Here is a 27253-nt window from a genome sequence, read left to right as displayed (position 1 = left end):
GAAATTTGTAGTTGTCATTTCCGTTTGCGCATAATGTATTGTCAATAGAAAGCAAGTAACCACAGAGATGATTAAAATTGTAGTTCTGAATACTCAGAAAATATACATTTGGCTGCTAAAAAATAGCTATAGCGATATAAATTTCATTTTTCCTCAGGAACAGCTATTCGCAAAATTTCCTGGCATAATTGGATGCATGGTGCAATGTGAATGCCTAATAGATTATGCCTTCTTTTATCGTTTTTAGATCACAGCACCTGCAACTAAATAGCGCAGACGAGTGGAGAAAATCACATCACTTGAAGTTGGAAAGAAAAATCTATGAACAAATGTTGTGTACACAACCGGAGCTTTAGCGGCAACTGAACTCCTTGTCTTATAATTATGATGATCATCATCGGCTCTTTGCCCTATCGATTAATTTTCACTTGTCAACTCAAAAAGGCAAACACTCAATTTAAAAAATGTGTCGGAAAATCTGTAAAGTTCATCGTACTAACGTTGATTTTTCCTTGGTTTTTTCTTCAGTATCATCTTTTGATGTTTCTGCTTCTGAGTTTAAGAATGTCATCTTCCCGAATGATTCTTTGGCATCCCCGAAGAAGTCCTTCACCTTATCAAGCACAGTTTTGAGCTCTTCCTGTGATGGGAGCTGGAAACGTCGAAAGAAAATCAGATGCCATTGTCGAACTCGAGGGGATTGTTTGCCAATAAGCAAAATCCAAAATCATACATTATCCTTACCTCAATTACATCATTTGCAGCTAGCGCAGCCCGCAGATTGTTGTTTTCCTGTATGTTAAAGTAAAAGTAGAAAATGAGCCTCGGTTATTTATTAACAATATCAAATTCTGAAACTTAAAAACAGTAAGAAAGCAGAGGGTGAAAAAATTACAACAAGCTTGTAGCCATATTTAAACTCAGTAGCAGACCGCAAGACACGAAACTGTTTCATAGCCATCTTCTGCATTTCCTTTTCATCCTGTTTCAATGTAAGATGCAAATATATCATGGGATTGCAATGAACCAGATACGAAATTACTCTAATAAGGAACTCACTTTATAAATAACAGCTGCAAGATTTCTAGTTAGTGTATCTTTGTAAATATATTTTCCCAGAAAATTGTCTTTTGCAGCCACCATGATTTTCGCAGTCGTCCCCCCTGTCACGATAGTAAGAGGGTACCAAAGGTAAACCTGAGCAAGAAGAAAAACAAGCCAACAGTCATAGACTCATAGTTAGGACATCATAATCTTCAGAAACAGAAAGCCTTTCTTACATCATGAAAGGTCACCAATTTCAAATAAATGCATCAGAAAAGTGACAAAGAAATAGACTTTAGAAGATCTTGGTGGGAACAGGTACGGGGATCGATGAATTAATATATAAAGCTTGAACTTTTTCTGCATTCCACCAAATCAAAGTTGTGTCAAAAAGCAAAAAATACAGAATCAAAAAACTAACATTAGCCATGCGAATAAATATCACAAATTTTGGGTTGCCGTCATCTTCAAGCTTTGGCAATGGAGGAGGTGCCTGCCGCTGGTACTGCCTCGCCGCCATTCCTTTCTTGCTTTTAGCTTCAACCACCATCGGAAGTTTTAGCTTTTGCTGGCATGGCTTAAGGGTTCTGCTCGTAGAAAACAGGGAGTGCCTGATAAGTGAATCTTCACGCCTGGTTCTTCCATTGGAGGATAAGGGCAGCCTCACCAATTGATTCAAAGACATGCCTAACCTGTGAAAGTTTCACTGCGAGGTGGGTGAGTGGGCTTTGGCTGAATCTTATCCGCATTTTTTCTTTTCAAATATCATAATATAATGTGTTATGTGATTTGTTAGACAATATACTTTTTCCCTTAACTACTCTTTGAATGGGTTCAAAAGAGGATTGGGGGATCTATTTCATTGGATGATAACAGTGACTCGTTCATAGAGTTAATGGTTTGTAATGATTTGTTGGAATATTTGGAATGCAAGAAAGCTCGATGTGTTCCAAGGAAAAAACCAATATTATATTGAAGTGCTTGTCGGAACAAAAAGAATAAGTAGCTTATATCACTTATATTCTTTATCAGCGCTTAATATTGAGTTAAACTTGGATGACATTCAACATTGACAAGAATCACCTCCATGAATAATCAAAGTGAATGTTGATCCATTTGTTATTACTAATTTGGATTGCTTTGGAGTGAGAATTGTGGGAAGGTATAGTTGTAGAGCAGTGATATTTGTTGAATGATTGACTAATCAAGGCGGTTTTATTTTCCATCTGACTGAGTAAATTGTCATTAAGTCTATTTTTTTGAGTGCCATAGGATTGAGTTGGGACAAGATTATCATCGAATCATATGCCTTTCTAGCAGTCCAAGCAATAGATCAGTTTCAACATTTTTCGTTGGAACCTCATGTGATAGATTACATCCGCATTCTAAACTCGAATATGGAAAATACTTCGATCAAGCACTGTCCTCGTAGCGCCAATCATGTAAAACACAAATTGGCTCGAAGAAGTATTCTTTCTCGTAAGAAATTTGTTTTTTGATATGAGATGCTTTTGTATCTCTGATCATTTGTAAAGAGATTTGCGGATTTCATTCATAAAAAAATATTTTAAAAAATATATATTTTCAAATTGAAACCCATTATCTTTGATCGGATCCTTATGATCCAAACCAGAGGCACGATGGATTTCTTTATATCTTGTGTGAATGAGAGGGAGGTAAATAAGGAATTAATATGCATAAGAGGCAGTGAATGGCTTGCAATTTTTCATTTTCAAAATGGGGCTACTGTAGGGGAGACTTAAAAAGTAAATACAATAATATGAACACTTCACATTCTTTTGAGACTGTCGGTAAAATTAGCCTAGCTACAATGCATTGATGATTCATTACTGAGGGAAAAAATTGGGTAACGTGGTGAATCAAATGTTGTGCTCAGCAGGGGTTGTGTTACTACCATTGAATAAAATGTTGGACGATATGCCTTGCCACAATCAGATGGATGCGACCGCCTAATGAAAGCTAACACGATTTTTTTATGCATCTTGCCTATTTTTTGATTTATTCTGAAGTTATTTTTCCCAAATTTCCATGAGCTTTGACTTCTAATGTCTCATGAGTTACGAAATATGTTACAATTAACTTGTTTTGAGGAGGATGGTACGTAGAAGAGAGAACAAGGGGGGATTCATGTTTTTCCAGTGGCAATGTGTTAGTTGTTGAATTCTGTATGTTTGCCATACCGGCCAAAATCAGATGTATAATATATAGCTTATCGGTATAGATTATACATTGAAGAACAAAGTTCGCTTGCGTATTTTTTTTTTTTTTCCTCTTAATTGCTGTGAAACGTTTTAGGTGTCAAACGGTCGCTGTTTTGGCTATTTCCAGGAGGATTGGTGGGTGTTAGGGTTTGTCAAGTTTGAAAGTCTGATATTTTATGCAGGAAGTTAGTTGTCCAATTAAATTTATTAGAACGAGCTTTGTTTCCTTTTTTTTTTTAAAAAAAATGTAGTGGTTAATTGTGTATGAGTAAGTTAAAATGATTTTCGATTTATTATAGGTAAGTTACGAGATAAGATCAAGAGATGTTGGCAAAGTTTCAAATAACGCATAAACAAGGTTGTGTTCGGATCGAGGACCTAAGATTATTGATTTCAACCGTTGACTTGATTGGTTGCATAAAATTATCCAATGCATTTCATATTTAAGTTCATTAATAGTAATAGTGGTGTTGATTTTAGCATTCAAAATAATGTCATTTGTCAAAATTGCTCCATGCACAACTTTAGTATTTTCATTGGCACTGCACGTAACCAAGGCATACACGATGTAGTTGAATGACAAATTTTAAATCCATCAATTTAAATTTCAACCCAGCGGGGCAAAACTTCCGATCTATAATAAAAGTGCAAACGGCACACATTCTTTCAATGCCATATGTGCCTTAGAGAGTCTCAAAGCGTACTCCATAATTGTTTGTACCCTTACTTTCATGTTATATCACCTATATATTTATCTGTTGATTTATTTAGCAGATGTATAAATAAAATATTATGTTATGTATAATATACTTTGATCTATTTATTTATTTTTTTACCGAAAGATATTTTCAAATATTTGATTTAGTTATGATTTTTTTACCTTTTAAAGTGATATGTGTAAAGAGTTGTTGAGAAAAATATTGAAAAAACATTAACGATAGATATATGCGAGAAATTACAAATAAATCCATGGACTGAAATTTGCAATAACGATTAATAATTTAACCATCGAATGTCCATTTCCAGCTTATGATTAGTTTAGCAACTGCCAAATCTTTGCTGATACACAAAATAAAAGAGACCATTGCACATCAACGAAAGTTTCCTTTCTCCTCCAACATAACAACCGATCAAGGAATCTACCCAACGGAACAGGGAAAAAACCATATTGTACACTCCATCTAGAATGAAAGAAAATCGAGTGAAAAGATTTCCTTAGATGGAAATGCTGTTAGGAATACCTCGACCAGTTACTCCTGGAGTTGAAGAAGGCAAAAACAACTCGTACGGGGGAACACCAGCACCACATCTGTTCTTCAAATTTACGTTCTTGTTTCTTTGATGGATAATCCTTTCAATCTCCCCTAGTTTCACATGGAATGCTTCAAAAAGTTTTTGAACTTCAGGATCAATATGAGGGAGGCTGTGAATATGGTGCAACTCATTGATGTACTCTTCGTCTGGAGAATGAGTTGATAACGTGTCCTGTACTGCCATAACTTTAGTTGCCTGAAGTTGAGTTGGCAATGAGGTCATGAACGTATATTCAGGATCTTTCAGGAATTTTTCATACTCAGAATCGCCTACTTGAGGGATAAGTTTTCGCATGAGTGTGGGACGGTTAGGAGGGTACCCTCCGAATGGATATTGTCCAAAGTTTACTGCTGCATGCTGACCAGAAGCAGTCCAAATCATGGTTGAAAGTATCCCCGAAAGGTCATCTTGAGTGATTAGATTTGGCCACCAGGGCTCGGTTTTTTTATTGGGGTGTCCCTCGTTCTTGATCTCATCCCACCATGCTTGAAGCTCGATGTCAGATGTGATGGAATTTGGCTCAGAATAGTAGTGTTCAACGTAAGATTCCACCATTTCTTTAATGGCAGACCAAATAAGAAGTCCATCAGCTGCGTAAGGATAGTCTTCGATCACAAGTTTGACACCACCAGGTGCTGATGGATCCTCAACAGCCATACCCCTTCAAAAATTTCGACAAACTTTAAATTTCAAAGGCGTTTTCTATATCATATAATTATAAATCAAAATAAATATTGTATAATTAATTGGGGAGTGTCATTCCGCCACAAAAATTGTTTCTCACACTCCACTTTTATTATTTATTATTGTCTTGACTTATTAATTATCCCCCACAACTTAATTATTCATCTTTTTTTATTAGACATTTTCATAATGCTGTTACCTATTGACTTTTCCTATTCCACATTCTTCCCATTTTCTCTCTCTTGTTTTGCTACACTGTACATGAAAAATTATAACATCCAAAATTCGGAGATTATTTTGAACAGATATGAAGAAAGTTTTACCTTCCAAGTAAATCTGCTGGTAATGATTCCATGTCAAACCGCCACAAACTCTTATAGGCGGCTGAGCTCATTTCCATGGCATATTTTCCAGGGCTGAAACAAGCTTCAATTACTCCACCCCCATTTATTAAATTTTGCCTCGCAAGGGCGTTTATTTCCATGGTGTATCGCATATGGGGATGAAGCAATTTATACACTGGATGCATTGAGCTAAGCTGCCTATGGGTAGCAATTATATAAGGTTCCACACAAGCGTGAGTCTTCAGCCTGAAAAAATCTCATTCCAGTATAAAAGAACTCCCCTAAGTTAATTGATATGTCAAAAAGAAGTAAAGTTTTGTGTATCGTCTAGAGATCCAAAAGAATCTTATATTCAAACGATCATGAGAATACCAGTCTTACCAGTGATAAACTAGTTGATGGACTCCTGCATCATTTGAACAAACATGTGCTTTGGCTAGCTTCCAAATCCAGTGAGTAGTAGCATCGTGCCCGTGAGTAAAAACATACTTGTTCCTCAGCGATGAAGCTGTAGGAGGAAGTGAAAGCTCGATGACAATTGGATTGAGAATGCCATCAGGGGTATAGTAGAATACTGTTCTCGACGCGTAAGCTTTTCTATCTGGTAACGAGTTTATCTTCTCTATGAATGGCAAGAGCATATCATGATAATCAAGTATAAACAGTTTCTTGTCCTTGATAGCCTGCATTAGAGAAAAAGGGAGCAACGGGCCAAAAAGTGAAGACGATCTAAAGAATCGGGAAAAATAAGAACAATACTATATTCAATTTTGAAGAGCAATTACCCTGGACATTTACTCAGCCACCAACAATTGTAGAAAAAAGTGTTTTATCACTATCCCACCAGTTATAGATGGATAAATGGCGGCAACCCAAACATTTTTTTAAAAAAATTACAGTGATCTAAACACTGCAATTCGATCTCTATACATCATAGGTAGTCAGATAGGCCAATGAGAGAGTCATTGCTCCCAAAAAACTACAACCAAAAAACTCATTTTGTAGTTTGGTGAAATTTCTTATTACAACTGCTACTGACACTTTGTGAGCGGTCCTGAATGGTAAAGTTTTACTAAAATAAACCATATAAAGCAAATCACAGCACTGTATTTTGTTCTTGAACAGTTGAGTGTAGGCAATGTCACCAAAAATTTGATAAGTGGAAATTTTTACCTCTCCTATGGAGATGCCGCGAAGCTCTCTCTCTATCAATTCCTTGGTGATGGCAGACTCTGGCTGGCCGTATGTTGCAGAATCTAGTTTACTCAGAATTGGAAGTTCCTGCGAATCATGACTGCCCTTTAACAACTCTCCTTCAGTACTTTGTTATCAAGTAAAATCGGGTGTCAACTAAAAAATCTACCTTTAACAACTCAATAGTAACAGGGTTCACCCCAGCTAAGGCCTGGCGAGCAAACTCCATATCACGCAGCCACGAAAATCTGTCTCCTGCAGAAAAGAAACTCTTCTCAAGCTTAAAATTCAAGAAAATTTACACAAACAGACTTTTGAACTCTTCAAAATCTACCGAAAATGATAAATTATGTTAAGTATCAAGTGATTACGTTTTATAATGGCTGGTATATCATACTTCAGTAGCTTGTCACCAACAGTGAACATTTGATTCATTACATTGTTCAAGAGCTTATTCATTTTTCCTTGTAACTCCTCTTCATCTTTCAAGACAACACCATCAAAATACAGCTTATCTAACTCAGAAAAGTTGGTAAAAGGGACATCCGAACTTGATAATGTAGCGGCAATTAATGGTATCAGGTTGTGGAACAGAGCCTTCAACCTTCCAGCCGAAAATGTGTTCTGCTTAATCTCCTCAAATGTTTCATCTCGAGGCACATAAACTGGATGTGGTTTTTCAATTCTTTTCTCGGTGTAAGGATCTGATTAGAATCCATAGAAACAATTTTAGAATGCTAAATCACTGGTCTTGGTAAAGAAAAAAAAAGAGAAAAAACAGAGAAATAGAGGACCTGAGTACCTGTTTTAGTTGGTTTTCTACCGGTTCGACATCGCGTGGGATAAGGCCATTCTTTTGTACCGAACACAGGCCTAACTAAATCTTTACTCTTATCAGGATTTCCCAAATCATTGTAAATATCATAATCATAAATTCGCTCATGAAGCTTCCTCTCTTGTTTCTTGTTCCCACGAAGACTTGTTAAGTCTTCACATCGAAGATCCCTAATGCCAGCTGGTGTATGAGATGGCAGATATGCCTATTGCAGTAAAAAAAAGAAGGCATCAAAACAGATGGATCTTGATAGCACCGGAGCATGTTTTTCAAGTACTCGTCATGTATGTGAGATTTGCTTCTTACCTGATTCTTGAATATAATCCTACTCTGAGGATTATCTTTTCTTGAATGGATCCATGTGTCAGAGTGGAAGAATATGGGACCGTTGCTGAATCCATGAACCAAAATTTCCATCAAGAAGAACTCTTTGTCATGGAGATTTGTAACAAGAATAGCTCCAGGATCTCCGAAATCACGTGGAACTGTCAAATCAGCACCATACTCGACAACATAGGGACTGTCTGATAGCTTTGGCAACCACCCCCTTACAAAAGACTCGACACTCTTTCTTGATTTGGTAACTGATAAAAAACGTGATTTGAGATGATTGAAGGAAAAACAGAAAAAAAAACACCCAAAAAATTCATCAGTTAAACAAGTTGAAATAAAGCTAGCACTTCTTGTTAAATTGCAAACCACCATGATTCAACAGTTTTCATTTATCAACAGGTAGATGAATGAAGAAAGAGAATGGCATGGAGAAGAAGATGAGGTTCATGGCCAAGGGTGTTCCCAAAAAAGGAGTAAAACGTGCGCTCCTCAATGAAATAATTTCTAACCTTGTGTCTGATTTTTCTCGACAAACCCACCTATGGTACCATGGGAGGATGGGGTTATCCATAAATGAAAGATTCTAGCAAGGTTTCATCGGTGCTTGATACTAGGATTCCTCAACACTTTATCAAATTTCAACAGAAGTTTGATCTATTTCTATATGAGAAGAAATACATCAATAATGCATGAACTTCCCCTTTAAGTCGAGTGGTAGTTGCAGTAGGCTGAAATAAACTTTTACTTCCAACTCCTGTATAATATGCTCATCATATAATTCCATGAATAAGATCTTTGCATCAATATGATCAAATTTGTCAAATCCCAACATCATTCATATAATTCTAAGGGAAAAGAACATAATACACTGCACAGTGTAGACAGACCAAATCATGGAGTCATCCTAGCTAAGTACCTAGAACACCCAAAACCATTATTTTTCACCAAAAATCAATGAAATAATAAATCGCTGATAATCTTGAACTACAAACAAAATGGTGGGCAAAACTATGATAAAATAAAGAAGTCGACCAAAACTGACCAGGATCAGTATCCTCGCTGACGAGCTGAATTGAGATTCCTCTGCCCATCCCATTCATTAAAGATTCCCACTGATTTTCTATTTTATCAGTCAACTTCTCTTTCATCTTCTTCCTTATTCTAATCACTGCCCTCAAATTTATTCCTTCACTGCTTGAGGAAGAAGCCAAAGACCCATTATTCTCCAAAAGCTTTTCTGTTGTTTCCACACGAGACTTAGATTTGCTATCTCCACTGCTGATCACAGCCATAACAGGCCCAAGAATCACCTTTGGCCGGGACCCAGAAAAGATATCGACTTTCCCAGCTGGTCTCCTGGCGCCGGGATCGATTCCGAGTCGCCGGAGATTAAATGATTGTGCTTGCACGTGAGCTTTCAACATCTTTGCTTTTTCAAAGGGTTTTCCACGAGTAAATTCAAAATTAGAAAGAACCAGTTGGCAAGATTGCTGGTGGAAATATTTATCGTGGAGTGAGCTTGTATGTATTTTAATAATAATAAGCAAGAGTGGTGTGCTGTACTATAATATTACTGTGATCTTGATCTTGATCTTGATCTTGATCTTGAAGATAGCGAACAATTGTTTTGGTCTTAGTTTATGTAAAATCAATTGTGATCACACTCCGTCGGCAACAAAGGTACGAGAATGCTATCCATACAACCTTTTGAGATATTACTGCAGGAATAACTATGGATAATAATAATATATTATTGAGTTGCATGACTTTTGATAGTAACCATGTCACTCATGGTTCCTTCAAATTGTGAATGGACAACGATGTCATTTTCATCTGACGAATATAGTCTATGATTAATTTTCTTTTACACTTAATTCATATTCAAGAGTATTTGATTTTGATAATGAATTTTTATTTCAACGTACTTGGTTCTATATTTTTTATTTATTTCATCTCTAGTGTTTTTTATGAATAATTTTTTATTGTACGTTTTTGTATATTGATTATCAAAAGAGAATTTTTCATATGTTATATTGTTTGTTGTAATTGAACATAATGACAAAAATATAACACAAACATGACGTAATCTTAGTTGTTACATTTATGATGTCTTCCAGATAAAACAAGATTACAAAAAATTATTCTTAAGAGATGAACAAGTAGGTAGAGCATGTGAGTGCTCGATTTCCCGTGCAAAGACTTTTTTAGGTGAGTATGTCACACAAGACTTGCTTAGTAAAATTTACTTGATTAACATGATTTTGCAAGTTATTGCGTTAGTCCTGTAATTTACCCATTACACATAGAATGATAGTGGCTGTGGGTTCTGACGTTATTGCGTTAGTCCTATAATTAATTTACCCATTTACCCATTACACACAGAATGATTTTGCAGGTTATTGCGTTAGTCTTATATTTTTGATTTCTCAAAAATAATATATTAGTAACAAATCTAAAATAGTTGATATTCNAATATCAATATTTGCATACATGTTTGAGTACTCAAATCATATATTAGTATAATATTTGAAACAATTGATGTCAAATATCATATATTAGTAACATACTTTCAATGTTTTGTGTCGACTTTCATTCGAGAAAAAACATGTAGCTCTGAGAGTACATAAACATTTTTTTTATCGATCATGGAGTACAGATATATATTTTTTTCGAAAAGTACTGAATGTAAAATTAATTTTGAATTTGGGTATTTAAAATAAATTTACCCATAAATCAAACACAATAAATTAAACATTTAAACATAAATTTAACAAACACAATAAATCAAACAAAAATTAAACATCAATTTAAGACAATAAATTAAGCACAAAGACAATTTGAACAATACACAACTCATAAATAAATCGACATTTTAAAGGTGATATAACAACAATAAATTAAACACAAAATAAACACAATAAATTAAAATTAATAATAATCTAAAAAATAAACATGATATATCGAACTTAAAACTAATAATAATATACAAAATAAACACAATAAATTACACTTAAACACAAATTCAACATACACTATAAATCAAACACAAATTAAACACCAATTTAAGACAATAAATTAAACACAAAGACAATTTAAACAATACACAATTAAACTCAAATAGACATGCATGCACTTACACATCCACATTAACGTTGATGTTTATTTGTACAACTTAGGGGGTAATTTTATAAAATCACAATCGAAACTCATAAATAAATCACGATTTAAAGGTAATATTACAATAATAAATCAAACACGTACAAAATAAACACAATAAGTCAAACTTAATAATAATAATATAAAAAAATAAACACAATAAATCAAACATAATAAACTAACACTTAAATACAAATTTAACACATGCAATAAATCAAACACAAATTAAATACAATTTTAAGATAATAAATTAAGCATAAGAACAATTTGGACGTTACACAATTCAACTCACTATTTTTAATTGAATATTAGATTGTTTTCATTTAAAATTTCTGAAATTAATTAATAACAAATATCAATTTAATTTTAAAATAAAATTTATTGTTAGAGATTAAATTTCTTATTGTTTAGAAAAAATCTAAGAAAAATCATTTCCAAATAAGGTATTATTCATTCTTCTTATATAATAAGAAGAACTAAAATAAGCTTATAACACATAATGATTGAAATCTTTTTATTAGCTCAAACCCTCCAACATTTTTTTTAAAAAAAAATTATATACAATAGACATCTACATCACACATACTTCACAATGGTTGTATTAAAAACACTTAAAAGTTGGTTTCTGCTAAGAAAAAATTTAGATATAAGTTTTGATGATCACAAAATAGACTAATCTAACTCAAACTTATATTAATGCATATTATTAAACTAAACTAAATAAGACTATAAGTACGATGATCAATTTACGTTGTTACCAGCTAAAACGAACAGATAAATTGAGTTGTTCAGTTATTTCAATCTGATAGAGTTTTTCCCTCACCACGACTTGAACCAAATTGTTCGAATAAAACAGATCAACTTAAAGACTAGTCTATCAACATTATCTGAATATAATAAAATGAAAACAATAAATGTAATTTAGATTTATATTTATAAAAAAGTATTACAAAAATAAAATCTTCGTAACTAAATTATTTTTTATATAATAAAATGAAAATAGTAAAAATAATTTTAGAATTATATTTATAAATAAATTGCAAATGTAATTATAAATCTAACATATATTTTACTATTATTTGACGGTTTTTTTTTATTATTTCCGTTGATTTTTAATGTCCCATCTATAAAACAATTTCAAATATAAAAATATTTACGGTGAAACAGGATAACAATTGTAAAATAAAAATAATCAAGAATTAAGTTCATATATGTGAGGAGTTAATGAGATATTATATTTAGGATAATACCATAATCGTATGTCTAAAGTTCCATATTTCAAAACATATAGTAATATTAATATTGATAGTATTAATGTGACAAAACATGAATAATTAAATTAAAGGTTAGGGTACGTATTGAATTAAATATATTATTCATTATTGTATCCCCGTTTCTTGTATATAATTTTTAATTGAAAATCTGTATATCATTTACATTTGATTTGAGGGGTTTCCTTGCAATTTCTCAGGAATGTATGGGATATTAAAGTAAATAATTTTGGTTGAATAAACTTTATTTTTAAAAAATAATAATATTCAAATATATATTATTTTTTTTTAAAATATTTAACTGATGTTATTTTGCTAACTCTTTATAGGCGGTCGATGCAGGAAGCCCAAGTGTTTTGTAATCGTGGCTGACACGCGCACATTTGATCATCACATAACATCATTCACCGTTGGATCCCAGTACCAATCGAACTATTCGACGACTCGCATCGTGACCGTAGGATTGCCTCACAAGCACGCACCTTGTCCCCCCTTGACACTCGAACTTGATAATCAGCCCAGCCCCATCGCCGATCGGTCAAGCATTCATGCGTCATGGTATGTATTTTTCATGCCTGTAGAAGTTTAAAGTTTGGATATTGGCTATGGAAATGGTGGTAATGATGAGATTTTGGCTTTTGAACTGATCGATTTGTTGTTGAAGGGTTTTTGTTGTGAGTCCTTTATCTGAATAAGGGTGCTTTTGGATGGAGGTATATGGATTTGTGTGGGATAGCATTTGAAATTCATGATTAGGTTGGGGTGTGGATTAAAAATAAAAAACGGATTGGGCCGACAGAAGAGTTTTCAAATTCTTTATTCTAATTTTGCGACAAGGGAATACATTTGATTTCAAATTGGCCTCAAATCCACTCATCCAAATGCACTCTTACGAGTTTTTTGTGACTCATGTGCAATTCTTTATTAGTTTTACGTGTTTGCTTGCATACAGTGGTGAAACTAGGAAATTTGCTGCCTTTTAGTCAGCAACAATTTCAGGAAATTCAGATTTAAATTTTTATAATCACTCCATTTGAGTGTGACTGCCCAGTAGTATCTTAGTTGAAATTTATGGCTCCTCTCTCACAGTAGATCCACTCTTCAATAATATCACTTGAGAATGAGATTTAAGTTAACTTGAGCATTGAAGTTAATGAATGTGCGTTCTGTCTTATCATTTGTTGTTGGGATTATGTACTAATTCAGGTCTCTAGTGTTTTCTAGAATGGGGAACTTGGAAAATTTGGATTGATAAAGGCCTCAAGGATATATGCCAAAATTCAGGCTAATGAAGGCTTAAATTTGTGAATGACTAATGTTTGATTGTAGCCATTCTTAATCCCAGATAATCATGATTTTCTATGTGCCAATTTTTTTTCAATTACATTTATTCGGAATAGAATGCCATTACTCTTGCACATGGGAGAGGGTTCCAGATTCCTGTTTTCTTCCCAGTCCCTGGTCTTACTCAGGGTGTTGATGTGACTAGTTAATTCATTTTCTCACAAACACTTTGGTCTATGTGAGTCTATAAAATAAAATTGCCAGCAACCACCAGGCATTATTTGGAAAAGTTGCTAATATTGTGTTTATTATTCCCTCATGCACGTTTTTGATTTTATTGTAAGTAACATTATTTTGCACCAGACAAAGATGGTGACAGCTTTCCTCATAGTTGGGATTCTGCAGCTACCGATCTATTTTGGATGTAGTTGATACTTTGAAGAATGATTGACTATTGTGATGTTTTGGTTGCAGTTACTCGTTGTATGTTATTCGTATTTCTTTAGTGAAGAAGTATGGATTTACTTATTTTTTCCTACAATATTAAGTTTTAGGTTCTACAGCCTCTTTATTGTGCATTCAAGTTATGCTATTCTTTCGTCTTTGTTTTCACAGGCATGTGTAAAGAGCATTCTTTCCCTGAAAAGAATTGCTTTGGTTTGGAGATCCAGTGGGAATTGGGACCTGGAAACTAGATTTTTCAGTACAACCAAGGCCGCAACAACTTCTGCTACCCCACAGCCTCCTCCACCTGCACCTCCTCCAGAAAAAACCCACTTCGGTGGCCTTAAAGACGAGGATCGCATTTTTACGAATGTATATGGCATACATGATCCTTTTCTCAAAGGCGCCATGAAACGTGGAGACTGGTATCGTACAAAAGATCTGGTACTCAAGGGTGCTGATTGGATTGTCAATGAGATGAAGAAATCCGGTCTTCGTGGACGTGGTGGAGCTGGTTTTCCTTCTGGTCTAAAATGGTCCTTTATGCCCAAGACTTCTGATGGCCGCCCATCATATCTTGTTGTTAATGCTGATGAAAGTGAACCTGGAACATGTAAAGATAGAGAAATCATGCGCCACGATCCCCACAAATTACTCGAAGGTTGTCTAATTACTCGACATGCTTCAGGAAGTGACCAAGCAAATTGAAGGCCACACAATCTGTGCCTTGGGTGATGCTGCAGCTTGGCCGGTTCAGGGGCTTATCAGGCACTTTAGACCTGAACTTGAAAGAAGGATCAGGGAGCGAGCAGGTAGAGAGTTAAAACAGGCTGCTGCTGCTTAATTCTTTCACAGGTTTGTGCTAGTAACGAATTTTCATTTTCGCAGAAGTTCTTTTACCTCCAACTCTAAAGAGTGTTCCAGTAACGTTCTTATGCTTAAAGCTTGAACTACGCCATGTTCTAAAAATTGCTCCTCCTTGATCTGAAAAACTTTATATTTTCTCGTTGAACCTAAGTTTTGTTGCCAGTTAGATTCGTAGAAAGAATATTGAAGGGGATAAACTGTTTAATGTCACAGTTCAACCAGATTTTTTTGCCGAAAGAACTTAGGATTTGAAAATCTGGTATTTTTCTGTTGGTTAACAATCTTGGTGCAACTTTCTTACTCAGAAATGCATCAATGTTTCGTGTTGGGTTTTAGTCTTGAATATAAATGCGGATTTCTTTTACTTTCACCATGTTGTGTCTGTTACATTTTAATCCAGTGCAGCCATTTTGGAAATAGAGGTGGAAATTATTGTCTCTGGGCTCTGCTTTTGCATGGAGCCTCTTTCTTTGGAATTAAAAGTATTCAGTAATGTGAAGAGCAGACGCTGATTTTTGTCCTCATTATTTATCGAAGTTTCGAGTTTTTGGAGTTTCGTGCAAAAAAACTGGTAGCACTTTTGCTCTTCCACTTCCGAATAAAATAACCTCAAATTTCTGAATATCTGTTTTGTAGGAAAGCAGTCTCTACTTGATGCAGCTGAATACACATTGACAAAGTGGAGCATTTAAGATGTATTTGAATTTTTAACCTCCTCCTGTTGTGTTTAGACATAAGGGATACAGATGAAATATTGTTAATTCAACATTTTTATGTTGTATTAAGAACCTCGCTACCGATTTGCCTGTCAATAATTTGAACAGATCGTACATCTTTATTCTCTGACATTTGTTGGTTAATGAGAGTTATTGGTGGTGTGATGCCATAAATAGTTGTCACCTTGGTAAAACGTTGGATGATCATCTACTTATGTTGTTTCGACCATCAATGAGCTCGATATAACATATTGACTGATAAAAGGCAGGTGTTGGGAGAGCTTTTTCATATGATGGCTTTGAACCGACACCGGATGATTCTTGATGTTGTTATAAGTGATTGTCGGATAGAATGAACGTCTAATAACCAAGACATGATTATTTTGGTTATAGTGGATAAAGGGAGCAAGAGGAGCTCGTATAACTCTTGAGCGATGGGGCACTGGTTTTGAGCAGTTTCAGGTGACTTTCTAAAGGTTCAAGTATCTGAGATCGTGTCATGTTTTTCTGATTTATCTAAAAAAATTATACATACGTATATACACTTATATTTTCTCGTCAAATCACAGTATGGTCTATCAATTTTTATGACTATAATGTTATTTCATTTTTAATATAAATCAAATCAATTCAAAAAAGTTGATTAAGTTCCGAAGAATTTTTTTTTTAAAATAAAAAAACCATGTGATTAGTTTATATATATATATAAAAAACTTTTAAAAATAAAATTACAACGGTGCAATCATTGTCGAAAATACGTAAAAGTGATTTGATTAATTACAAAAAAAAAAAATTGGATGATTTCAGATCTACTACTGCTACTACCCAATAATGGTCCACGCATAAAGACAACCTTACTTCACCTAATCTCATGTATTTTGATTAAGGTGCCTATTCCTTCGGGTTCGATTCGAAATTTTCCAAGTCTTGAGAAACATTTTGCAAAATACATGGATATTTACGAGTTGTCGAGTATTTTCTTCCAGATTACCGACTATTTATAACATTAATTATTATTATTAAAGTGAAAGCATGTAGAAATTTTATTATTAAAAATAATCAATTTATTTGAATCGTTACCATTCGCAGGTATAAATACAATCGTGGGTGTATGTATTATTTAGAAAAACTCAGTTTGTTGCTCTTGTTCCAACTGAACTGGGGCTTCCATTAAATTAAATTAAATTAAATTAAATTAAACCAACCAAACATACATATACCCCCCCCAAGGCTGGTTCTTCTTCTTGCTCGAGAACAACGGTGGCAGATTGAATTCGAGTACGGAGTTTCTTTCGAGTCGATCACCAGGTTCTTTATTTTCGACAAATTTATCTATTTGGGATGTGATTTGGACTTCTCAGCACATATATATCTTCCTTGTATAAATTTCCCCGTTTCTCTCTGGATGTACTTTTTGACGCATTCTGTGAATTTCATTTGTTATGTGCACGGATTTAAAAGAATATTTCGATTCTGATTTTTAATATTTTTTACCTTAACTTTTACTAGTACGGTCTTGTGGTATTTTCTTTTCATTCATTAAACCCTAATAAGTTCTCTTTTTTGACCGAGTTTTTCATACTTGCGGCAGCACAACTATGGTTTGTAACCCTTTTCCTGTACGTACTTCACTATAGTACTGCTGCTGCTAATGTTTTAAACAAATATCCCATGCGAGAGACGGTATAACTCTCATGATCTGGAATGTTTGTTTCTCCTTGTGTCGTCTATTTGAACAAAAATATTGTTCTCATGCATTTCACAACATAACGAATTTGAATTTGGGACGTGGTTAGATTGTCAAATAATGAAAACAGGCTAGAAGAATCTTAATTCTAAAACTATGGAGCACGTGTACTTGTTGACTATGGCATCTTTTGCTGATTGTACATGTGAACATCAGGAGAATGTTGAAAGTTTGCGCATTTATTTTCTGAAGGTGGAAGTTGTATATTTTTTGTCTTCATTACAAACATCTTACTTCTTTATGTCATCCCGTTTTCGCCTTTTGGGGTATGGCCATGACAAATAGATTTTCTTTATTGCAGAAGCTTACTTTTTGACAATTGCTTGAGAAAACCTTGGTGAATTGAATTGACATGGAGGTCAGTGTCCTATCATCAAAACTCCCTTGGCTACTTAGTGATGTGATTTACTTTTGACTCAGTGGCTCCTTTTGTTCTTTGTTCTATTTTCTGTGATCTTCAGAGAAATGGAGATGGAGGACAAATTGACCTTGATAAGATAACAGATACACTTGAACCAGACAATACCGGGTTTGGTGGTCTTTTTGTACCTGGAAAGGACAGAGTTGTGTTCAGACCTTCTGAGAAGAAATCCGTTTTAGGTTGGGTTCAATTTGGGTTTAAAGCACCTATTGTTCTGCCTTAATTATGCTTTGTAGAAGTTATTAGTTCAGTTTTTTAATTATTTGTTGTACAAGTTATTAATTCAGTATTTTGTAAAAAAAAATTGGAATGCATTGAAAAAGTTTCACATTATTCTATAACCTAAAACTCTAAACATCTTCCAAATAGATGCATTTTAATAGTTTTCCTGGAATTGGATCAGATTTACTCCTTTCCACCTTTATAGAAGCTTATCATTATGGATGTGTTGTGTATCATATCTAATTGTGTTTAGCTTTGTAACTAAGCAATTCCAATCTGAATTTTTGCTTCGTGCTTTACTCTGCTTTACTGCTTATATGCGGCAAATTCAATTGCATAGGATAAATTGTTGCCCGAAATTGGGGAACATGTTTATAATCTCATGTTACAACTTGGAACATTCTTGCTACCTTTTCTGTTTATTTTGGCTTTGCACCTAGTCTTGTCACTTTGTCTTTGCATTTCATTTTTTCTTCTATTCCAACTGAATTTTCTAATTGAGCAATGTTTATTTGAATAATGTTATCACAATTATGTGTGTTACCATGATAGGGCTTGATGTCCTCGCTAGGAAAAAACGTGAGGAACTAAGTATGGAGGGTGCTTTCAAGGTTCCAAAAGACCGGGTTGCCTCTATTGCAGCATCTCTGGATGAAGAAGAGGAAATGCCTACTCGTTCAGTAATTGATGAAGTAGAGAATAAAATGTCAACTGACGCGCACAAGTATTCTAACCGACGATATCGCGAAGTAGCAACAATTGAAACATCTGAATCAGGTAGCATATTTTTTAGTACCATTTTAATAAATTTATTAAAACAAAGCTTCAATAAGAACATGACTTTTAGAATTGTAATGGATTTACTTTCACAGACTATATATTTTTGTGTAGATATCGAACGATCCCTGCATTTAGCTCTTGTTTCTCAGTTCTGTTCCAAGTTTATTTTTTCTTAATAGTCGTTCTCTGCATGTCAGGAAGTGTTGTTACTGAAGAAATACGTGGTAATGAAATGCATGTACATCATGGTGCAGATAATAATATGAAGGTTTGTATTATATTCCTCTGGCGCTGATTCCGTGATATCATCTTTTCTCTTGTCATTGGCTGTTCGAAGTTGGTATGTTGAGATGTGATATTTTCTGGGCCTGAGATGAATTCTCAGCAATTATTTTCTTGTAACATCAACAAAGGGCACAAGTTACATCATTCTTGATGATTCACGAGACCTGGAATTTTTTTCTTAATCTTGAGGATAATTATTCCTTATTTTTAATTTTGATAATCTTTTTATGTTATCGACTGTTGTAGAATTTGATATTATTCCAGCAGAAAGTTCCTTTTTCTAAAATTTTACTTTTGGTTAATTTTTAGCAAGGATAAATGTACATTTATGCTGCATTCTTTTGAAATATTTTTTCTTTAGGCATGATAAGAAATACTTACCAGCTGGAAGTTGGTAATGGTGATAGTAAATGAAATATTACTTAGTCAGAAAGTTTTTAAGGTGCTGAGCTTTGGATGTAGCTAATTAAGCTGTCAATTTCAAACCGTATGGACATATTTTCTCAAGTTTGCTTGTGTCGTCACATTCATGAATTCCTAGTAAATATGTTAGTAACTGTGGTTTAACACTGGCATTCTATTTCAGGTTTTAGCTGAATCTACTGGAAGGTCCAGACATAGAAGTCCTAGCTCTGATGCTGCTAATTATGATAGTACTAGAAGCAAATTCAGGGAAGAGTACAAAAGCTCATGTAATGCCTCTAGAAATAGCCATAGATTTGACAGGGAAGTGAGAGCTTACAGAGAATCATCACAAAGTCACGACAATATTCATGGTGAAGATTATGGAAGAAAAAGAAGTAGCCATCACAGTTCCAGGAAATCTCCTGGTATGTCTATTTTGTGACCTGAATGATTTTGTTTCTTTCAATAAATAAGATGAATTAAATGTGGTTTAGAGCACGACAGAAATACAGATACCCTAACATGTTCTCAGTATTATCTCTCCTGTGAATACTTGACTCGAACTTAATGAATCTGTTTTCATGTTTATTCCTTTTTATTCTTAGACAATGATGTAATCCCTTGCAGGCAGATCTGACTGGGATGATGGACGATGGGAATGGGAAGACACACCTCGTCACAGTGGTCATAGTTCTAGCAGCAAACACTATCGACCTTCGCCATCCCCCATGCTTGTTGGGGCCTCTCCTGATGCAAGACTTGTTTCTCCGTGGTTGGGTGGACGGACCCCTAATTCTACCTGTAAGTTTTATACTTTTGCGTGACATTTTTTTAGTTGCACACTGGAAGTTGGTATTATCTTCTCTGGTTTCTCCGGAAAGATTCTGCACCTAATTACTTCTCTGGTTTCTCCGGCAAGATTATGCACCTAATTACTATTAATTAACTAAACGTTGATTATGCACTGAAGCTGCCGTATCTCCTTGGGATACAATTGCTCCTTCCCCTACTCCAATTCGAGCATCTGGGTCTTCTGTTAGGTCTTCTAGTTCCCGATCTGGAGGGAAGTACAATCAGGTTGCATTCTCGGCAAATAAGTTGAAATCTGCGGAGGTAAATCGTTACTTTCCTTTTTTAGTGCCACATATTCTTCAATGTTTCTGATGTTTAGTTTTAGTCTACCTGATTGATTGGATTCACTTGTTTTTTTACCATCACCCATTTTTCTGATAACAGGATGGAGAAGAAGATCTGGATGATGGGTCTAAAGACCGGAATCACGAGATATCGGAAAGCATGCGTTTGGAAATGGAGTACAGTTCTGATCGCGCATGGTAATTTAACTCACTATATCTCTGTGAAATGCGTTGTCAAAGATCATATTATATTTAGTAGTGTTTGCAGTTTGTTGACTTGGTCACTGATAATTGGAATTCTTTTGGTCCATCAGCTCAGCGGCCTCAATGATGGATGTAGCATTTTAGCAAAAAGAAATTTATTAAGATGCGTAATAAATGAATTTGAGAATGTGCTATTAAGTTGAGTTCTTACATAGTTTGTACTTATTTCATATTTGAAAGATATTGAGATGGATTGTATTTAATGAATCTCTAATGCCTTTTTATGTAAAGGCACGACCAGAAGAGCTCTTTCAAATTTGATCTGCAACACTCAGTTATTTTTGGCTGTATTGTATGTGACTGGTTATTTTGTTTACTGTGAATGCTTTATATTTTGTCCATATAAAGAACGAGTTGTTGCTGTCATTTTTTAGGTATGATCGAGAAGAGGGTGGCACGATTTATGATGCAGATAGTTCTTCACTTTTTCTTGGTGACGAGGCATCTTTTCAAAAGAAAGAGGCAGAGTTGGCTAAAAGACTGGTATGAATTTACATGGCCTTAGCGTGACTTAGTTTTGAGTAGCATTTAGAAGATATCTGTCCAACCAATACTTTTTACCTCAAAATTCTTTTTTTCCCAAGCGGTATAAAATTATGTCACTTTCTGAAGAGAATTGTTGTCGATGCTGCTTATGTGTACAGTTTGGTTAAATTGTCAATAGGAGCGTGGGTCGTGTAATTGTGTCACCCGTATATTTCATTTATGGTTATTACATTGTAACAAAAACTGATATCTGGATCTTGTGTGTATTAAATTTCTGTTTGTAAAAGTTTTTGATAGCGTAACAATGCTTTAAAGGTGAGAAGGGGCGGGGGCGTTGCTTTCAACAGTTGTTGGGTCTGTTTTTAGGATTTCATTCATCTCAGATATTGTGGTTTTTATATCTGATTAAAGTTTAGGAAATATGGTTAATAAAATAATATTTGGCAGACTCACTCTTTACTTTGTGGCATCAAGTTTCTGGAAAATCAACTGTCCAGAATGACACTTTCTCGACTTCTTGTTGTCTTTAAACATAAGCTCAGGCTAAATTTGCAGATGGTATTCTATTACTTGTTTTATAGATTGCTTCATAGTTCATTCAAATAGAAAATGTCTGGATCTGTTACCGTCGTGATAGGTATCCTTCATTCATTGTTATCCACCATCTGCCTCTAGTTTTATGTTTTGAGCATTTATTCCACTTGAAATTTATTTCTACGACTAATTATTTCCTTAATTACAGACTCGAAGAGATGGAAGTAAGATGACTCTCTCTCAGAGCAAAAAACTATCCCAACTCACTGCTGATAACGCTCAGTGGGAAGACCGGCAACTTATGAGGTCAGGGGCTGTCAGAGGGACTGAGGTGCAAACTACCTTTGATGATGAGGATGAACGAAAGGTTATTCTTCTTGTGCATGGTAGGTATCGATGTTATAATGTTGTAGTTCGTGGTATGATTGTCATGGTTACTGTTATTTGCAAAGAGGTTTCAGATGTCTCTCGTTTCAGATACCAAACCCCCTTTTCTGGACGGGAGGATTGTTTTTACTAAACAAGCTGAGCCTATCATGCCATTAAAAGACCCTACATCAGATATGGCTATAATATCCCGAAAAGGATCAACTCTTGTTAAGGAAATCCATGAAAAACAGAGCATGAACAAATCGCGGCAACGTTTTTGGGAGCTTGCAGGTTCAAAACTAGGCGATATTCTTGGTGTCGAGAAAACGGCAGAACAGGTATGCCGAATCATTTTTGTGAAGTTCAGGGTTGAGTTTTTAAATTGTGCTAGTATCTAAAGCTTTTTCCATCGATAACAAGATTGATGCGGATACTGCTGTACTGGGTGAACAAGGTGAAGTTGATTTCAAGGAGGATGCTAAATTTGCGCAGCATTTGAAGAAAGGTGAAGCAGTGAGCGATTTTGCAAAATCAAAAACAATATCTCAACAACGACAGTATTTACCCATTTTTTCTGTACGAGATGAATTACTGCAGGTTTGGAAACTATTCTGTTTGTTTTGCTTGGCTTTTTATGATATTATAAGAGTCTTCTAACTTTTGTTAATTAATAATTGTAGTGGATTTAAATTAGTCGGTATATTGTAGAAGATGAGAGGAAGATCAGATATATTGTTTTGATTGTAATTTTTTTCTTTGATATTGTCATCTTTTACGATGTGAAACCTAAACTTGTTGGTTTTTATAATTTTCACTTTCTTTCTGATGGTAATCATCATCTTCGTATTTGGCATGATCATCACGAATGCAGGTGATTCGTGAGAATCAGGTGGTGGTGGTGGTCGGCGAAACTGGTTCTGGAAAGACCACACAATTAACTCAGGTTTGTAGTTTGTTAAAACTCTCTGTAGGTTTGTCTAATTTTGTTCTCTCTGACTCCTTGAGTGTGTCTTGTATTGTCTATGTGCATTTCTTAATTTTGTGTGTTCTGTGAAATCATTTGCAGTATCTGCATGAAGACGAGTACACAACCAGCGGCATTGTCGGTTGCACACAGCCAAGGCGTGTAGCAGCCATGAGCGTAGCCAAAAGAGTGAGTGAAGAGATGGAAACTGAGCTTGGTGATAAAGTTGGATATGCAATACGGTTCGAGGATGTGACAGGGCCTAATACGGTTATCAAGGTAACGACTTGTCCAGTCTTTTCATAGAGGTTTATTTGCTTTAACAAGATAAATTAGTGTTTGGTTGATTTGATGGCATTAATAGATTCACTACAATTTTAAGAAGGCATCTTTTTAATGTTTTATTTTCAACGACAAAATTTTCATTTCCGTCCACCAATGTGTGGATGCTTTTATAAATGGCTATGATGATATGTAGTTGGCGCACTTACTGATTTGATATGCTAGTGTGATAGAGTTCACCCGAGCTTGCAAAATTTAAGAACCAAATATAGAAATATAATAAGGAATTTTGTATTGATAGGATGAAATGAACAAGAAATACAATCCCAGATATAGCATCTGTATAAATACTCTCCTTCCTCCCTAACCACTGCTAGTTACAACTCATAGTCACAAAAATAACAGAATGCTTCTTCTCTCTCTTCTTTCACTCTTTTTCCACAACTTCCCTCCCCCATTTTCCTCCTAGAGTACATATATTGGATCATGAGCCCTTGTTTCTTCAGGCCCGCACCTTTTATGCTTCCACTACTTCCCTCCCCCATTTTCCTCCTAGAGTACACATATTGGATCATGAGCCCTTGTTTCTTTGGGCTCACACCAAATTGATAGAGTTCACCTGAGCTTGGAAAATTTAAGAACCAAATATAGAAATGTAATAAGGAATTTTGTATTGATATGATGAAAGGAACAAAAAAAACAATCCCAGAGATAGTTTTTTGTACAAGTACTCTCCTTCCTCCCTAGCCACTGCTAGTTGCAACTCATAATCACAAGAATAACAGAATGATTCTTCTCTCTCTTTTTTCTACTATTCCCCTCCCTCACGTGGCTTTCCTATTTCCCTCCTAGAGTACACATGTTGGATCATGGGCCCTTGTTTCTTCAGGCCCACACCCTCTATACCTGTATCATAGTACTTGCTTACAGTAAGACTCGTTCCTCATGATTGTTGTCAAGCGATGATTTCTTTACTTTGCAGTTCAAGTCTATTGTTCAATGATATCGCTGGTGCCTGTTGAGCTTTGTAATCAATATTTTTTTTACTTTGCAGTACATGACTGATGGTGTGCTTTTGAGAGAGACACTTAAAGATTCAGATCTGGAAAAATATAGGTGTGTTTTTCTACTTAAAATACTCGGATTTTAAATTATTTATCATGTTTATGTTACCATTTACCTTCTTTACATTAATTGTGTAGGGTCATTGTAATGGATGAAGCCCACGAACGATCCTTGAGCACGGATGTATTATTTGGCATCCTCAAGAAAGTTGTGGCAAGGCGCCGTGATTTCAAGCTCATTGTGACTTCTGCCACTCTTAATGCTCAGAAATTCTCGAATTTTTTTGGAAGGTATATTTTATATTTAATTTGCATTGAAGTTTGGGTATTTTCATTTCTAACCTTCTCTAATTTGACCTCATTCTCCATGCAGCGTACCTGTATTTAACATTCCCGGAAGAACATTTCCGGTCCAGATCTTGTACAGTAAAACTCCTTGTGAGGACTATGTTGAAGCTGCTGTGAAGCAGGTCATGACGATCCACATCACTAGTGCTCCCGGTGATATCCTCATCTTCATGACTGGCCAGGATGAGATTGAGGCAACATGTTACGCGCTTTCAGAACGCATGGAACAATTGATTGCTTCCAAAAAGGATGCTCCAAAGCTCTTAATCCTCCCCATCTACTCCCAGCTCCCCGCTGATTTGCAGGCAAAGATTTTCCAAAAAGCTGAAGATGGTGCTCGGAAGTGTATCGTTGCTACCAACATTGCGGAGACATCTTTGACTGTTGATGGAATCTTCTATGTTATTGACACGGGTTACGGTAAAATAAAGGTGTATAACCCCCGAATGGGGATGGATGCTCTCCAAGTATTTCCTGTTAGTCGTGCTGCTGCTGACCAGCGAGCTGGGCGTGCTGGAAGAACTGGTCCAGGAACTTGCTATCGTCTTTATACAGAGAGTGCCTACCTAAATGAAATGCTACCTAGTCCTGTGCCAGAAATCCAAAGAACCAATCTTGGCAATGTGGTTTTATTGCTCAAGTCTCTGAAAATCGATAATTTATTGGATTTTGATTTTATGGATCCCCCTCCTCAAGAAAACATCCTAAATTCCATGTACCAGCTGTGGGTCTTAGGTGCTTTGAACAATGTTGGGGGTCTTACAGACCTTGGTTGGAAAATGGTTGAGTTTCCGCTCGATCCTCCCCTTGCCAAGATGCTTTTAATGGGTGAGCAGCTCGAATGCATCAATGAGGTTTTGACAATTGTGTCGATGCTGTCGGTACCATCTGTTTTCTTCAGACCCAAGGATAGGGTTGAGGAGAGTGATGCTGCTAGGGAAAAGTTCTTTGTGCCGGAGTCCGATCACCTAACGCTTCTCAACGTGTATCAGCAATGGAAAGCTAATCAATATCGGGGTGATTGGTGTAATGATCATTTCTTGCACGTGAAAGGGTTACGCAAGGCCAGAGAGGTAAGATCCCAGTTACTAGATATTTTGAAAACTCTGAAGATTCCACTTACATCTAGTGGCCCTGATTGGGATGTTGTGAGAAAAGCCATATGCTCGGCTTATTTTCACAACGCTGCACGACTGAAAGGTATCGGGGAGTACGTCAACTGCAGGAATGGAATGCCATGCCACTTACATCCAAGCAGTGCTATATATGGTTTGGGTTATACTCCAGATTACGTGGTTTATCATGAATTGATACTTACAACGAAAGAATACATGCAATGCGCGACAGCAGTTGAACCCCAGTGGCTAGCTGAGTTAGGACCCATGTTTTTCTCAGTGAAGGACTCAGATACATCAATGATAGAGCATAAGAAGAGACAGAAGGAAGAGAAAACTTCCATGGAAGAAGAAATGGAGAACTTGAGGAAGGTTCAAGCTGATAAGGAGAGAGAGAGCAAGGAGAAGGAAAAGAGGAAGAGGGCCGAGCAGCAACAGCGAGTTTCGTTGCCTGGCTTGAAGCAAGGCTCTTCTACCTATCTGAGACCAAAGAGGCTCGGTTTGTAGCATATGAAGGAGTTTTGATGTTATTTACGCCACAAATTCTACTTTTATTGTGGATCAATATGATGTAAAGCCCGAGATTTGTCTGGGTTTTTCAAAGGTTGAAATATGACGAGGGCAGGTGAATTGGAGGACAAGTTTTTATTTCGTCTCCGCAGATGAATGGAGATAGGCTTCAGTAAAAACTTCAGAATGTTAAATTTGAAAGAATCAGAGTACAAGTAAATAGTATTATGGATTCTCAGAGGTTTCGAACAAGTTACATCAATATAAACAGGCGCCGAAAATTCTGAAGGAGTATGTGGTTATTATGTGGCAACTGAATGTTGTCTGTATTTTTCCGCTAGCTGTACCCCAATTAGGCGAACAAAGTTTTTAGTGCTCGCACATATTTGGTATACGTCGCATGTACTACGACGACCTTAATTTTACTTACACCTGTCTGAACTTGACATTTATGAATTCTGCTCTACTCTCAATCCAACCCATTATTCATCGAAGTTGCACATTGTTCCGAAACATAGAATAATCCGCCAACATCTTTATAAAAGCCAGACGCATGAGAAAATATATGATTCCAAAAATCCAACAAAATGTTCTATTGGGTCGTATATGACCG

At 35.5% G+C, this 27253-nt stretch overlaps 5 protein-coding genes across 11 annotated transcripts in view; 3 read left to right on the top strand and 2 right to left on the bottom strand.

The window, feature by feature from the left end:
* LOC140980396 (flavonoid 3',5'-methyltransferase-like) overlaps positions 1 to 27253 on the top strand; it is a 47811-nt gene that overhangs the window by 2886 nt on the left and 17672 nt on the right. The window lies entirely within an intron of this gene.
* LOC140980397 (protein HHL1, chloroplastic-like) lies at positions 12 to 1814 on the bottom strand. 2 transcript variants are annotated; one of them, XR_012175940.1, is made up of 7 exons: positions 1466 to 1814; positions 1060 to 1197; positions 896 to 982; positions 745 to 792; positions 501 to 652; positions 318 to 410; positions 12 to 77 (listed from the first exon to the last, which is right to left on the bottom strand). XR_012175940.1 is itself a non-coding variant. In XM_073446196.1 (6 exons), exons 1-6 carry the CDS (start codon positions 1727 to 1729, stop codon positions 395 to 397), a joined length of 705 nt encoding a protein of 234 aa, XP_073302297.1. In that variant the 5' UTR covers positions 1730 to 1813; the 3' UTR covers positions 12 to 394. The 2 variants fall into 2 exon arrangements, 1 of the variants encoding a protein (XP_073302297.1); XM_073446196.1 differs by having other exon boundaries at positions 12 to 410; positions 1466 to 1813.
* Positions 4229 to 9693, bottom strand: LOC140980595 (lipoxygenase 6, chloroplastic). The gene is made up of 9 exons (XM_073446517.1): positions 9013 to 9693; positions 7944 to 8221; positions 7605 to 7842; positions 7174 to 7506; positions 6972 to 7057; positions 6782 to 6889; positions 5990 to 6291; positions 5588 to 5854; positions 4229 to 5241 (listed from the first exon to the last, which is right to left on the bottom strand). Exons 1-9 carry the CDS (start codon positions 9392 to 9394, stop codon positions 4482 to 4484), a joined length of 2754 nt encoding a protein of 917 aa, XP_073302618.1. The 5' UTR covers positions 9395 to 9693; the 3' UTR covers positions 4229 to 4481.
* Positions 12735 to 15838, top strand: LOC140980247 (NADH dehydrogenase [ubiquinone] flavoprotein 1, mitochondrial-like). Of its 4 annotated transcripts, none has more exons than XR_012175909.1 (3): positions 12735 to 13014; positions 14297 to 14980; positions 15629 to 15838. XR_012175909.1 is itself a non-coding variant. In XM_073445973.1 (2 exons), the coding sequence occupies exons 1-2, from the start codon at positions 13003 to 13005 to the stop codon at positions 14831 to 14833; spliced, it is 549 nt and encodes a 182-aa protein (XP_073302074.1). In that variant the 5' UTR covers positions 12735 to 13002; the 3' UTR covers positions 14834 to 14981. The 4 variants fall into 4 exon arrangements, 1 of the variants encoding a protein (XP_073302074.1); XR_012175911.1 differs by having other exon boundaries at positions 12741 to 12955; XR_012175910.1 differs by having other exon boundaries at positions 12971 to 13110.
* Positions 16879 to 27113, top strand: LOC140980599 (pre-mRNA-splicing factor ATP-dependent RNA helicase DEAH7-like). Of its 3 annotated transcripts, XM_073446525.1 has the most exons (19): positions 16917 to 17016; positions 17346 to 17414; positions 17757 to 17813; positions 17917 to 18055; positions 18651 to 18875; positions 19076 to 19146; positions 19750 to 19993; positions 20196 to 20369; positions 20539 to 20681; positions 20805 to 20902; positions 21343 to 21451; positions 22197 to 22374; positions 22466 to 22695; positions 22778 to 22954; positions 23229 to 23300; positions 23424 to 23600; positions 24658 to 24719; positions 24806 to 24958; positions 25041 to 27113. In XM_073446525.1, exons 3-19 carry the CDS (start codon positions 17808 to 17810, stop codon positions 26635 to 26637), a joined length of 3855 nt encoding a protein of 1284 aa, XP_073302626.1. In that variant the 5' UTR covers positions 16917 to 17016; positions 17346 to 17414; positions 17757 to 17807; the 3' UTR covers positions 26638 to 27113. The 3 variants fall into 3 exon arrangements, with proteins under 3 accessions (XP_073302624.1, XP_073302626.1, XP_073302625.1); XM_073446523.1 differs by lacking the exon at positions 17346 to 17414 and having other exon boundaries at positions 16879 to 17016; XM_073446524.1 differs by lacking the exon at positions 16917 to 17016 and having other exon boundaries at positions 17178 to 17414.

This window comes from Primulina huaijiensis, chromosome 7 (assembly GCF_012295235.1).
Source record: "Primulina huaijiensis isolate GDHJ02 chromosome 7, ASM1229523v2, whole genome shotgun sequence".
NCBI lineage: Eukaryota > Viridiplantae > Streptophyta > Magnoliopsida > Lamiales > Gesneriaceae > Primulina > Primulina huaijiensis.
Note: the sequence above shows the minus strand (reverse complement) of the source record. Positions and strands in the feature narration are given on the sequence as shown.

Excerpts from the sequence above, each read along its gene's own strand:
- LOC140980595 (XM_073446517.1), bottom strand. The coding sequence starts at position 9,394 with ATGTTGAAAGCTCACGTGCAAGCACAATCATTTAATCTCCGGCGACTC. Across the intron at positions 7,843-7,943 it reads GGATTATATTCAAGAATCAG|GCATATCTGCCATCTCATAC; the intron begins GTAAGAAGCAAA and ends TTACTGCAATAG. Across the intron at positions 7,507-7,604 it reads TAGAAAACCAACTAAAACAG|ATCCTTACACCGAGAAAAGA; the intron begins GTACTCAGGTCC and ends GATTCTAATCAG.
- LOC140980599 (XM_073446523.1), top strand. Across the intron at positions 23,601-24,657 it reads GGCCTAATACGGTTATCAAG|TACATGACTGATGGTGTGCT; the intron begins GTAACGACTTGT and ends TTTACTTTGCAG. Across the intron at positions 24,959-25,040 it reads TTCTCGAATTTTTTTGGAAG|CGTACCTGTATTTAACATTC; the intron begins GTATATTTTATA and ends TTCTCCATGCAG.
- LOC140980397 (XM_073446196.1), bottom strand. The coding sequence starts at position 1,729 with ATGTCTTTGAATCAATTGGTGAGGCTGCCCTTATCCTCCAATGGAAGA. Across the intron at positions 1,198-1,465 it reads TATTTATTCGCATGGCTAAT|GTTTACCTTTGGTACCCTCT; the intron begins GTTAGTTTTTTG and ends CTTCTTGCTCAG. Across the intron at positions 983-1,059 it reads TTGCAGCTGTTATTTATAAA|GATGAAAAGGAAATGCAGAA; the intron begins GTGAGTTCCTTA and ends ACATTGAAACAG.